This window comes from Erpetoichthys calabaricus, chromosome 10, assembly GCF_900747795.2.
Source record: "Erpetoichthys calabaricus chromosome 10, fErpCal1.3, whole genome shotgun sequence".
NCBI classification, from domain to species: domain Eukaryota; kingdom Metazoa; phylum Chordata; class Cladistia; order Polypteriformes; family Polypteridae; genus Erpetoichthys; species Erpetoichthys calabaricus.
This window is the reverse complement of record NC_041403.2, coordinates 35,980,979-35,993,619: the sequence shown is the minus strand read 5'-3', so window position 1 is coordinate 35,993,619 and position 12,641 is coordinate 35,980,979. Positions and strand designations below refer to the sequence as shown.

The following is a 12,641-nucleotide window of genomic DNA, read 5'->3' as shown; positions in this document are numbered from 1 at the left end:
GACCTCCCATTGTGTATTCAAACCTAACATTTTAACTTCCTATGTGTAATACTTTACATTTACTGACCTTAAATTTCATCTGCCACAAATCTACCCAAGCCTGTATGCTGTCCAAATCCTTCTGTAATGATTTAGTGGATTCCAAATAATCTGACAGTCCATCTATCTTGGTATCTTCTGCAAACGTAACCAGCTTGTTACTTATATTCCTATCTAAATCATTTACATATATATATATAAAAAAAAGCAGTGGTCCCATCACTGACCGCTGTGGAACACCACTCTTAACATCAGCCAATTCTGATAAGGTTCCTCGTCCACCATCACCCTCTGCTTGTTTTGTTTTAGCCAATTCTGCACCCATCTACACACTACACCATGAACTCCAACTTCTTTTAGTTTGATGTACAACCTTTCATGTGGCAGCTTATCAAATGCATTCTGAAACTCAAGATAAATAATATCATATAATCATATCCTTTTGTTGCTTCCTCATAGAATCCCAGCATGTCTTTTGAACTCATGCTGACTATTCAGAAACACTCTTGTACTTGCCATGTGCTACTCAATGTTATCCTTAATAATTCCTTCCAATAATTTTCTTATGATGCGTGTTAAGCTTACTGGCCTATAGTTGCTTGCAACTACCCAGTCACCCATTTTATATAACGGGATATTTGTCACTTTCCAGTCCTTTGGAATCTCCCCAGTACACAGTGACTTCCTAAAAATATGTGTCAAGGGTTTATATATGTCCTCCTTAAGAACTCGAGGGTAAATATTTTCTTGTCCTATAATTAATAACACTACCAAAGCAATAAATGTATAGTTGGTCTATGATATAACATTTTTAAACAATACTATATACAAGGTAAAAGTTTCACACTTCTTCACTGAATGTTATAGTTATAGTAGGTACTATTTTTCATTTTGGGTTTGTGTTTGTAATTAGGTGCTAGCTGTGCTACCCATCTAAGACTGTTAGAAGTCTAAGTAATCAATGTAGTGTTAATGTCTGCAGAGCACCATGCAGTGCATTTCTCTCTGTTATATGCCATTTGTTATGGGATTTGTAAAAGCAGTGTTGAAATGACAAACGCAATGCATTTTATTACTAAAAATATTTGTGGTGTTCTACCTTTTACAATGACAGAGACATAGTAGTCAGATGGACACACAGACACTTGTCCTTTTATTAAGGTGAATAGCAGAGTTTGAAGAACAAAAAAGTCACTGTTCTGAAAACAAGTAAAAAAAGACTGATAAAAACTGTTCAATAATAAGCCAGAACTGGATTCAAATTAACAAACTGGTTGGAATTAAAGTCAAGAACCACTGGAAGCACAGTATGAGAATCTTTTACTTATAGTCTTAAACCTTCTAAGATTCTTTGGTACATTGTTTCCAACTACTGTTTTAAGCAAGAAGGCAGCAAGGTAGCATAGCAGTTAGCACTGATAACCTATGATTCCATAAGACTGGATTATGAATTCTGATCCAGTCACTCTCTGTATGGGAGTTGTATGTTCTTCCAATGTCTACCCATGTTATTTTCCATGTAACCTACTTTCCTCCCACATCCCAAAGACATGTAGGTTAGGTTAACTGGTGATTCTAAATTTTCCCTGCTTTGCACTTTATAGCACCAGGAGAGGGTCCAACTCCTAGCGACCCTGCAATGGATAAGCATGTCAAAACTTAGATGGATGGGTTCGGGTCACAGACATACTGTATTGTTAAAAAAATTATATTTGTTACCAATATCCCATATTGCTATATTGTTACTAAATACAGATAGAGTATCATTTGAATTACCTCAAGAAGAGGGGTCTGGGACGAGACTGCAGTTGGTGATGGAGATCTCAGAATTGTCGCTGAGGGTGAGCTTTGCAGGAAAGGCTGACAGCGGATATTTTCATCTATTTGCTCTCTGATGTCTTCAAGTAGCATTCCTAATTTAAATATTTCACCTTCTACCTGCCTTTAGAAAGTAATATGTTGAAAAACAATTTATTTAAGAACATAATTTTAACAAGAACAGGACATTCAGATGAACATATTGTAGCTTGTCATTTTTATTAACTCATGTGAAGAAAACGTGTTAAAAAATTCATCATTAACTAACGTCCATCTGTGCTCTCTACTTGTGTTGAAGAATGGACTTAAAGCAGATGACACAGAGTCTAACTCTATCAAGCTTTCCTCAGAACTCTTTTCCTGTAATCCTGCCAAAATAGATTTACTTTAGACTTTTTTTACATTTGCAGTAGCATTATAAAATGGTGATGGTGTCAAGGAGAGGAATGAAGAAAGTCAGAGGATAGTGCATTTTGCCAAAAGAATGGACATGGCTGTGGTGAATACATATTTTAAGAAGAGGAAGGAACATAGGGTTATGTACAAGAGTGGAGGAAGATGCACACAGGTAGATTGTATCCTATGCAGAAGATTTGATCTGAAGGAGATTGAAGACTGCAAAGTGGTGGCAGGGGAAAGTGTAGTTAAGCAGCATAGGATGGTGGTCTGTAGGATGACGTTGGAAATCAAGAAGAGGAAGAGAGTGAGGGCAGAGCCAAGGATCAAATGGTGGAAGTTGAAAAAGGAAGACTGCAAGGTTGAGTTTAGGGAGGAGGTGAGACAAGCAGTGGGTGGCAGTGAAGAGTTACCAGACAGCTGGGGAACTACAGCAGAAGCAGTAAGGGTGACAGCAAGAAAGGTGCTTGGCGTAACATCTGGAAAGAGGCAAGAGGAAAAGGAAACCTGGTGATGGAATGAGGAAATACAGGCGAGTATACAGAGGAAGAGGATGGCAAAGAAGAAGTGGGATAGTCAGAGAGATGCAGAAAGTAGATAAGAGTACAAGGAGATACGGTGCAAGGTGAAGAGAGAGGTGGCGAAGGCTAAAGAAAAGGCGTATGAGAGGTTGGACACTAAGGAGGGAGAAAAGGACCTGTACCGATTGGCTAGACAGAGGGACTGAGCTGGGAAAGAAGTGTTGAACAGATGGAAAGAGTACTTTGAGAGGCTGATGAATGAAGAGAACAAGAGAGAGGAGGTTGGATGATGTGGAGATAATCAGGAAGTGCAACGGATTAGCAAGGAGGAAGTAAGGACAGCTATGAAGAGGATGAAAAATGGTCGTTGGTCCTGATGACATACCCATGGAAGCACAGAGGTGATTAGGAGAGATGGCAGTGGAGTTTTTAACCAGATTGTTTAATGGAATCTTGGAAAGTGAGAGGATGCCTGAGGAGTGGAGAAGAAGTCTACTGGTGCCGATATTTAAGAATAAGAGCTATGTGCAGGACTGCAGTAACTACAGTGGAATAAAATTGATGAGCCACAAAATGAAGTTATGGGAAAGAGTAGTGGAAGCTCGGTTAAGAAGTGAGGTGATGATTAGTGAGCAGCAGTATGGTTTCATGCCAAGAAAGAGCACCACAGATGCAGTGTTTGCTCTGAGGATGTTGATGGAGAAGTTTAGAGAAGGCCAGAAGGAGTTGCATTGCGTTTTTGTGGACCTGGAGAAAGCATATGACAGGGTGCCTCGAGAGGAGCTGTGGTATTGTATGAGGAAGTTGGGAGTGGCAGAGAAGTACGTAGGAGTTGTACAGGATATGTATGAGGGAAGTGTGTCTGTGGTGAGATCTGTGGTAGGAGTGACGGATGCATTCAAGATGGAGCTGGGATTATAGTAATCCCTGACTACTTCACGGTTCACTTTTCGCGGATTCACGACTTCGCGGATTTTATATGTAAGCATATCTAAATATATAACGCAGATTTTTCGCTGCTTCGCGGGTTTCTCCGGACAATGGGTCTTTTTACTTCTGGTATTTGCTTCCTCAGTTGGTTTGCCCAGTTGATTTCATACAAGAGATGCTATTGGCGGATGGCTGAGAAGCTACCCAATCAGAGCACGCAGTTAAGTTCCTGTGTGCTGCTGATTGGCTCAGCAACGGAGTGCTGCATTAACCAGGAAGTCTCATCTCACTCATTCAGCATTAACGTGCTCTTGCTACTGCATTCAGGGGATTATCACCTTCATCGTCATCATTTTTACTGCGCAGCATATTCATCACCATCATCGCTTCATATATAGCTACGTGTACTTCGCTATACAGTAAGTGTAAACTTATCTACCAATTTCATATTGCTTAGCAGTTGTCCCTGTTATATTAATAGAGTAAAGGGTGGGTTGTAAACAATACAGGGAGGGTTTAAAAACGTCCAAATACACGTTAAATAATTAAATAAATATGGTGTCTCTACTTCGCGGAAATTCAGTTATCGCGGTCGGCCTTGGAACCTATCTCCCGCGATAGGTGAGGGATTACTGTACATCAGGGATCAGCTCTGAGCCCTTTCTTATTGGCAATGGTGATGGACAGGTTGACAGACGAGATTAGACAGGAGTCCCCATGGACAATGATGTTCGCTGATGACATTGTGATCTGTAGCGATAGTAGGGAGCAGGTTGACGAGACCCTGGAGAGTTAGAGATATGCTCTAGAGAGGAGAGGAATGAAGGTCAATAGGAACAAGACAGAATACATGTGTGTAAATGAGAGGGAGGTCAGTGGAATGGTGAGGATGCAAGGAGTAGAGTTGGCAAAGGTGGATGATTTTAAATTCTTGGGATCAACAGTACAGAGTAATGGGGATTGTGGAAGAGAGGTGAAAAAGAGAGTGCAGGAAGGGTGGAATGGGTGGAGAAGAGTGTCAGGAGTAATTTGTGACAGACGGGTATCAGCAAGAGTGAAAGGGAAGGTCTACAGGACAGTAGTGAGACCAGCTATGTTATATGAACTGGAGATGGTGGCACTGACCAGAAAGCAGGAGACAGAGCTGGAGGTGGCAGAGTTAAAGATGCTAAGATTTGCATTGGGTGTGACGAGGATGGACAGGATTAGAAATGAGTACATTAGAGGGTCAGCTCAAGTTGGACGGTTGAGAGACAAAGTCAGAGAGGCAAGATTGCGTTAGTTTGGACATGTGCAGAGGAGAGATTCTGGGTATATTGGGAGAAGGATGCTAAGGATAGAGCTGCCAGGAAAGAGGAAGGCCTAAGAGGTTTATGGATGTGGTGAGAGAGGACATGCAGGTGATGGGTGTAACAGAGCAAGATGCAGAGGACAGAAAGATATGGAAGAAGATGATCCGCTGTGGCAACGCCTAACGGGAGCAGCTGAAAGAAGAAGAGGAAGCAGTAGGATTATAAAATAAATAAGTTAACTAGTAAAGGCTTTTCAGGGCAACATACAGCAGCTCATCAATTCCTAGTCATTTATATTTTGCAAAATATCAAGATTTGAGGTTCTATAAACATCCAGGTCATGTCTCCTCATAAATTTCCTTTATAAAATTAAAGACACTTAATTTTGGAATGCATATTCAGAAAAGAACACTGTGAAGTTTACATTCATTAGATATTAATTCTTCAATTACCCAGGGCCGTCTTAACAACATTATAGGCCCCCGGGCAAAGCAGTGCACTGGGGCCCCTACCTACACAACCACTCACAGGAGTAAAATGTCAATGGTTGATAAAATCAAACATTTATTTATTGTATTGGTACTTCCAACAAAATCAGTATTTAAACATTAAAAAACATGCTATACAGCCAAGATTAATCAACACAAACGTTTGAAAAATATAACATGAGCCATGAAAAACACAAAAATGTCAACATATAAATGATACTCAATTAGTAAACCATACAGAATGGGGCCCCAATGCTCATGGGGCCCTCGGGAAACTGCCTAGAGTGCCCATGCGTTACGACGGTTCTGCAATTACCTCTTTACACTACATTCTGCTTAGGTAACTGCAGAATATTAAACCTAGACAAGCTTCTAATCTTGTTTTGGCACACTTGTTAAATAGAAGACATTGATGACAAATTTTAACATATTACAGATTCTATAATGTCTTATTCCCTTATAGTTAGTTATATATTACTGTATATTTTGACCAATATTACCATCTGTTATCTTAGTAATGTACTGTATAAGACAAATTACAGAATCTATTTTGACTTATTGCCCGATATCTAATGATGGCTTGTAAAGTTGTACAAGGTTTAGCCATATTACTGTTATTGTAAAAAAAGTATTATTGCTTGCTAGTCCTAATTTTTTAACCAAGATATCTTCTCTATGAAGATGCCTAAATCTTCCTTTCAGAAGACGCTGTTAGATTGGCTGGCAACTCCAAGTTGGACCAGTGTGTGAGAGAGATGAAGGCTTTGTGTAAGTTTGAGCCGCATTTAACTAATGCCTTGTCCAAGAAAACGGGCGGATCTCTAGTTTGTACACCATGAGACAGTTAAAAAAAACAGTGTTTTAAATTTTACCCAGAATCCTATCCTATGATGCAATTCATTATAATTCAATATATATGGGCGAATGTACAAAAATGTCAATTTTACAGTAAAATAGTGGTTGATTGGTGATTATTTGGGTTTAAATAAATAAAGTTATTTATTCCAATGATATACGACACATAAACTCTGGAACACTCTGTCTACCTAATGGCCTCAGCATTTAAATCAAGGCTGAAAATAACTGTCATACATGGAGGAGGAAGTATGATGGTCTGGGGTTCTTTGCTGGAGGCGGAGTTGGTGACTTACACAAAGTGACTGTCATTCTGAATCAAAAGTGTTGCCACAGTTTAGCTGTTATATCAGCAAAAGGAAGCTACTTTGATTAATCAAAAATTTGAATAAAATTTTTAACACTTAATGATACCGTGACTCGTTTATTTTTTCATTTGCCATTGTTTACTTGTTCTATGCCTTGATTTCATGAAACTTTAAAACATTAAACTGCATGCATTTCCATACAAACTGGAAAAACTGAGGTGTTCTAAAACTTTTGACCAGTAGTGTATGTATATATATATATATATATATATATATATACACACAGTTAGGTCCATAAATATTTGGACACAGACAACTTTATTCTAATTTTGGTTCTGTACGTTACCACAATGAATTTTAAATGAAACTACTGAGATGCAGTTGAAGTGCAGACTTTCAGCTTTAATTCAGTGGGGTGAACAAAACATTTGCATAAAAATGTGAGGCAACTAAAGCATTTTTTTAACACAATCCCTTCATTTCAGGGGCTCAAAAGTAATTGGACAATTGACTTGAAGCCTATTTCATGGGCAGGTGTGGGCAAGTCCGTCGTTATGTCATTATCAATTATTTAGATAAAAGGCCTGGAGTTGATTTGAGGTGTGGTGCTTGCATGTGGAAGATTTTGCTGTGAACAGACAACATGCGGTCAAAGGAGGTCTCCATGCAGGTGAAAGAAGCCATCCTAAAGCTGCGAAAACAGAAAAAACCCATCCGAGAAATTGCTACAATAATACGAGTGGCAAAATCTACAGTTTGGTACATCCTGAGAAGAAATCAAGGACTGGTGAACTCAGCAACGCAAAAAGACCAAGACGTCCATGGAAGACAACAGTGGTGGACGATCGCAGAATCATTTCCATGGTGAAGAGAAACCCCTTCACAACAGCCAACCAAGTGAACAACACTCTCCAGGGGGTAGGCATATCGATATCCAAATCTACCATAAAGAGAAGACTGCATGACAGTAAATACAGAGGGTGGACTGCAAGGTGCAAGCCACTCATAAGCCTCAAGAACAGAAAGGCTAGATTGGACTTTGCTAAAGAACATCTAAAAAAAGCCAGCACAGTTCTGGAAAAACATTATTTGGACAGATGAAACCAAGATCAGCCTCTACCAGAATGATGGCAAGAAAAAAGTATGGAGAAGGCGTGGAACAGCTCATTATCCAAAGCATACCACATCATCTGTAAAACACGGTGGAGGCAGTGTGATGGCTTGGGCGAGCATGGCTGCCAGTGGCACTGGGACACTAGTGTTTATTAATGATGTGACACAGGACAGAAGCAGCCGAATGAATTCTGAGGTGTTCAGAGACATACTGTCTGCTCAAATCCAGCTAAATGCAGTCAAATTGATTGGGCGGCGTTTCATGATACAGATGGACAATGACCCAAAACATACAGCCAAAGCAACCCAGGAGTTTATTAAAGCAAAGACGTGGAAAATTCTTGAATGGCCAAGTCAGTCACCTGATCTTAACCCAACTGAGCAGGCATTTCACTTGTTGAAGACTAAACTTCAGACAGAAAGGCCCACAAACAAACAGCAACTGAAAGCCGCTGCAGTAAAGGCCTGGCAGAGCATTAAAAAGGAGGAAACCCAGCATCTGGTGATGTCCATGAGTTCAAGACTTCAGGCTGTCATTGCCAGCAAAGGGTTTTCAACCAAGTATTAGAAATGAACATTTTATTTTCAGTTATTTAATTTGTCCAATTACTTTTGAGCCCCTGAAATGAAGGGATTGTGTTAAAAAAATGCTTTAGTTGTCTCACATTTTTATGCAATCGTTTTGTTCACCCCACTGAATTAAAGCTGAAAGTCTGCACTTCAACTGCATCGGAGTTGTTTCATTTAAAATTTATTGTGGTAATGTACAGAACCAAAATTAGAAAAAAGTTGTCTCTGTCCAAATATTTATGGACCAAACTGTATATATTGTCACACACATGTGAGTAAGGGGTTCAGGACTTGGAAATTGAATTTAATAACAGTCATAGGAGGGCACTGTCATTTACACATTCACCTCTTGTATCTGCAGAACAGAGATTAGGAAAACTGAAGACATGCCCACCGACAGACTTGGCATCTCCCTTTCCCATGCAGAAAACATCCTAAAAATTTCCTGAAGAAGTCAGCCTTGTTCATGTACTAACTTCTGGAAAGACAGTTCCATATTCTTCAATATTTTGTATCCAATGCAGACTGTTCTTGCTAAGGAAACTCAGGTTTTTTGATGTGTGCAGGAAGCTGCTGGAAATGTCCACTTTAGCCAGTATGGTGTTCTAAACTGCAGTCTCCTGGGGAAGCAGTTTGAGTTCAAAAGAAGCACAATGCCTGAACAACCTTTTGAGGAAGGCCTACTCCATCACAGGGCAAACCTTGGATACACTGGAAGCTGTTGTGGCAAACTTGGATACCATCATGAAAAATACCCCCCATCCTCTCCAGGGGGCGCTCTCTTGGAGCACTTTTAGCCACAGGCTCCTTCTGTAACGAATGGTGTGCTCAGTAGTGCTTCTGGGTCACTTTTCTGCCCACTGCTGTAAGACAATTCAATGCTTCAACCCAAGGTATTCAATAACGTTATTTTTATTTATTTATCAGTTGATTGACTGAATGATTGATTAGCTGTATCATCTGACCTGTGAGTCACAAGATTCATGTAAAGTAAATGTTTGCTATACTGGAGATGTTTTTCAATATTGACTTTTACTGAGATTTGGCAATATTTATAAAATGCTGTCAAGTAAAGCAGGATCTAAGAGAAATGTCTTGTATTTGGGAATTCTCTTTTTTTCATTTTTATTACATGTTGATTGTCATCCTTAGGTTAAATGATTGGTAAATGTTAATCTTACTAAACCAGTGTTAACACAAAGCTTGATTTACACACATCTCTTACTTTTCAGGGTCAAAGTCACCAATGTTTTTACATTTGCCCATATCCTTGCGAAGTTCTAGGGTACGATGCCATTCTTTCTGAGATATATAACTTCTTTCCAGTTTATCCTGAATAGCCATCAAACTCTTAAAGACCTAGAAAAGTGTGAAAATATGTACATACAATATTATACACTAACATTATAAGCTACAAGAAGATTTCTAATTTAATAATTTAAATAATTAATTTTAATAATTTAAATTAATAATACCTGCTGCTGTTCTTCAATTATTAAAGCTCCATTTCCTAGGCAGTGTTTGAATTCTTCTACCTGCAAAACAGAGCATTTATATTAGAGAATATATTTAGACTCAGTGTGGAATCCAAAGAATCTGGCTTGAAACAGTTTCCAAAAAAGTACCTTCAGTGTAAGTAGGTTGATCATTTCCTTCAAGGATTCAGCCATTTTCTCTCCTTCCGTCGGCACCATACGTGAACCATCCCTAATATTCAAATTCCCCAGGTGTGTCTCTTTTCTTTCTGTTAGTTCTGTAAATTAAAAAAGAAAATGTATTAACAACAGTCAAGACATCAATATGATATTTGGTGGGACACAAAGTTGTATGACAGTTGATGCTGCACACATGTATTTCTTGTTTTTTATGATGAAATAACAACACCACGTTACCTCATTGTGAGGATGTGTGTTACTGTTTGCATCCAAGTCCAAGGCTGCTACCCGCCTTGCAGCTGTTACTAATATATAATGCTGTGGGTACCTGGGTTTCTGAAATTTGCAGGTAAGCAATCCAAATATATAGATTGGTAATATCATACTGGTCTAAGATACAGCATTTTGAATTTTTATTAGTAAATAAAAGTGGTGTCTCATTTTCCTTTTGTTTATAGTTTGAGTACATATTACTGCACCATTACTGACATTTGAGAAAAGATTGACCACGTTTCATGCAGGTGCTTTTCCGGTAGTCACTACTGTGCCCAAATTAAAAGAGTTATGTACAACTGTGATGATCTGGGTTGGCTTCCGTACTCCCTTGTCAGGGAGCCTCTTCAACCTAAAATCGTTGATAGTCATGAACCGAGATGAGCTGAGCAAGTGAGGACACACAAACATGCAGCAAGGGGATTGGTGAAAAAAGTATCGGTGCTTTTATTAAAAACCAGACAGAAAGTGAAAATAGTGCAGTGCATAACATTGTCTAACAAATAAATAATCCATAAAATCAGTGTATCCAGTGAAGGTTAAAAATCCATAATAAATAATCCACTAAACGAGGTTTAAAATCCAGGGGTGAATATCCTCTTTAGAAGGCATCATTGAAGCTCATGATTTTTAAAGTCCAACATCTCCCTGGCTCAGCCTGTTCGGATCCTGCCGCATGAGGGGACATCATCTAGCAGGCGCAGACATCCCTTCAATCCAACTTGGGCCCCATTGCCAGTCCATTAGCAAGTACAGGGCACCACACCAAGCTTTTCTCCCTATGGTTCCCGCTACCATTCCCCTGCCTTACAGGGTTGTCCTCCTGGAGTGTTCTGGGTTGCTCCTGCTCCCAGACTGCTCAGCAGGAGAAACCCTCAGCCCCTCAAGCACTGGCTACACGCTTCTCTCCCGGGCTCACTTTCTTGTCCACCTGCTTTCATTCTTCCTCGCAGGCTCTGTCCATTTTCTGACCCTTTCTCTCCTCCTTTATCATCTTATGCTCTGTTCTCTCCTGTTTCCATTACTTCTTTCTGTCATTCCTTGTTCCAAGCAGGTTCCTTTTATCTGGCCTGATTGAGCAGAGGTGTGATACACAGCTACCTCTGAGGTGTGAGCGAGGCACCTGACTGATCTTCTTGCCTTTGCATGTGTATATGCGATCAGCCAAGCACCTCAGTCAACCCCAGAGTGAAGCCTGCTCGCGCACACCAACAAGATTGGAGCCTGCACTTCCCAGTTACAAAATTATTTAAAAACTGCACTGTGCCACAGGCCTCTTATCACAATATCCATTGTAAAACATAACACAAGTGGATAGTAGATTTCAGTACTGGGCGTTAAATTTACAATCTGCATAATAATGGAGTTACAGGAGCATAGGGAAGCACAATCCTATCTCTAGCTTTACGTTTACCACTGGTACAAGGGAGATTTTCACATTCCCCCAAATTTTTTTTATTCAATCACAAATGTAAAATCCTGTTCACTCCAAAACTCTAAGGCTGCCAACCTAAACACCCCTTTACATCCTTAAAGAGTATGCAGCATGGGTACATCAGCTGCCATGGCCGGAACCAGGAAAAGAATACAGTATATACATTTTAAAATCCATGTTGGCTATATGAAAATAGCCTATTTGGAAAAAAGCAATAAAATGATTTAAAATCAAAGAGAATAATAAACCTCACTGCATGAGAAAACAAGATAAGGACAAAACACAGTAACAGAGATAGCCAGAATGATGACATGCAGCTGAAGGGGGCAAATTATGGCAGCAGTTATGTAAAGCAATGCTCACTAATAAATAGTCTCAAACCATAGCAGAAAAAGGTAGTAATAGCCACTACATATAAAAAATATGCACTGCAAAATACAGTATTGTTATCACATTCCCTTTCTTAAGAAAATAAATGCACTTGCAAGTAAGTAACACTGTTTTAGAAGTTATGGTGAAGAAAAGCTTTTTTATTACCTGATAGACTTGACTCTGGCAATCTAGGTGCAGATCCATGATGATCTGTGATATGAATCATCTTGCTAGAGGACATGGAGTGGAAATCAGAAGTAATCTCAGCATTCATAATTCCAAGTGGAATCTAAAAAACCAATATGCATTACATGAATCAAAAAACATTAATAACTATCACACCTATTATCCTCTAAGTGTCACATCAATAAATGGAGACTCAAACACAAAAAGAAGATTTTAGTGTTGTTGTAATATATATGGTGGGGTTAACAGAAGGGATTTTAAAAAATGTTTTCTGTTCCACGGGCCATACCTCTGTACTTCAAAAGAACATCAGTGTCCTATCCATCCATCCATCCATTGTCCAACCCGCTGAATCCGAACACAGGGTCACGGGGGTCTGCTGGAGCCAAT

At 39.4% G+C, this 12,641-nt stretch overlaps 1 protein-coding gene across 4 annotated transcripts in view; it reads right to left on the bottom strand.

The window, feature by feature from the left end:
- The window catches only part of LOC114658367 (uncharacterized), a 95,624-nt gene that overhangs the window by 59,815 nt on the left and 23,168 nt on the right, over positions 1-12,641 (bottom strand). For all 4 annotated transcript variants that reach the window (XM_028810452.2, XM_051933095.1, XM_051933094.1 and 1 more), the window contains exons 4-8: positions 12,231-12,354; positions 9,956-10,083; positions 9,806-9,865; positions 9,556-9,689; positions 1,816-1,981 (exon numbers count right to left, since the gene is read on the bottom strand). In XM_028810452.2, the coding sequence (XP_028666285.2) occupies positions 1,816-1,981; positions 9,556-9,689; positions 9,806-9,865; positions 9,956-10,083; positions 12,231-12,354 (612 nt within the window). The remainder of the gene's footprint in view (positions 1-1,815; positions 1,982-9,555; positions 9,690-9,805; positions 9,866-9,955; positions 10,084-12,230; positions 12,355-12,641) is intronic.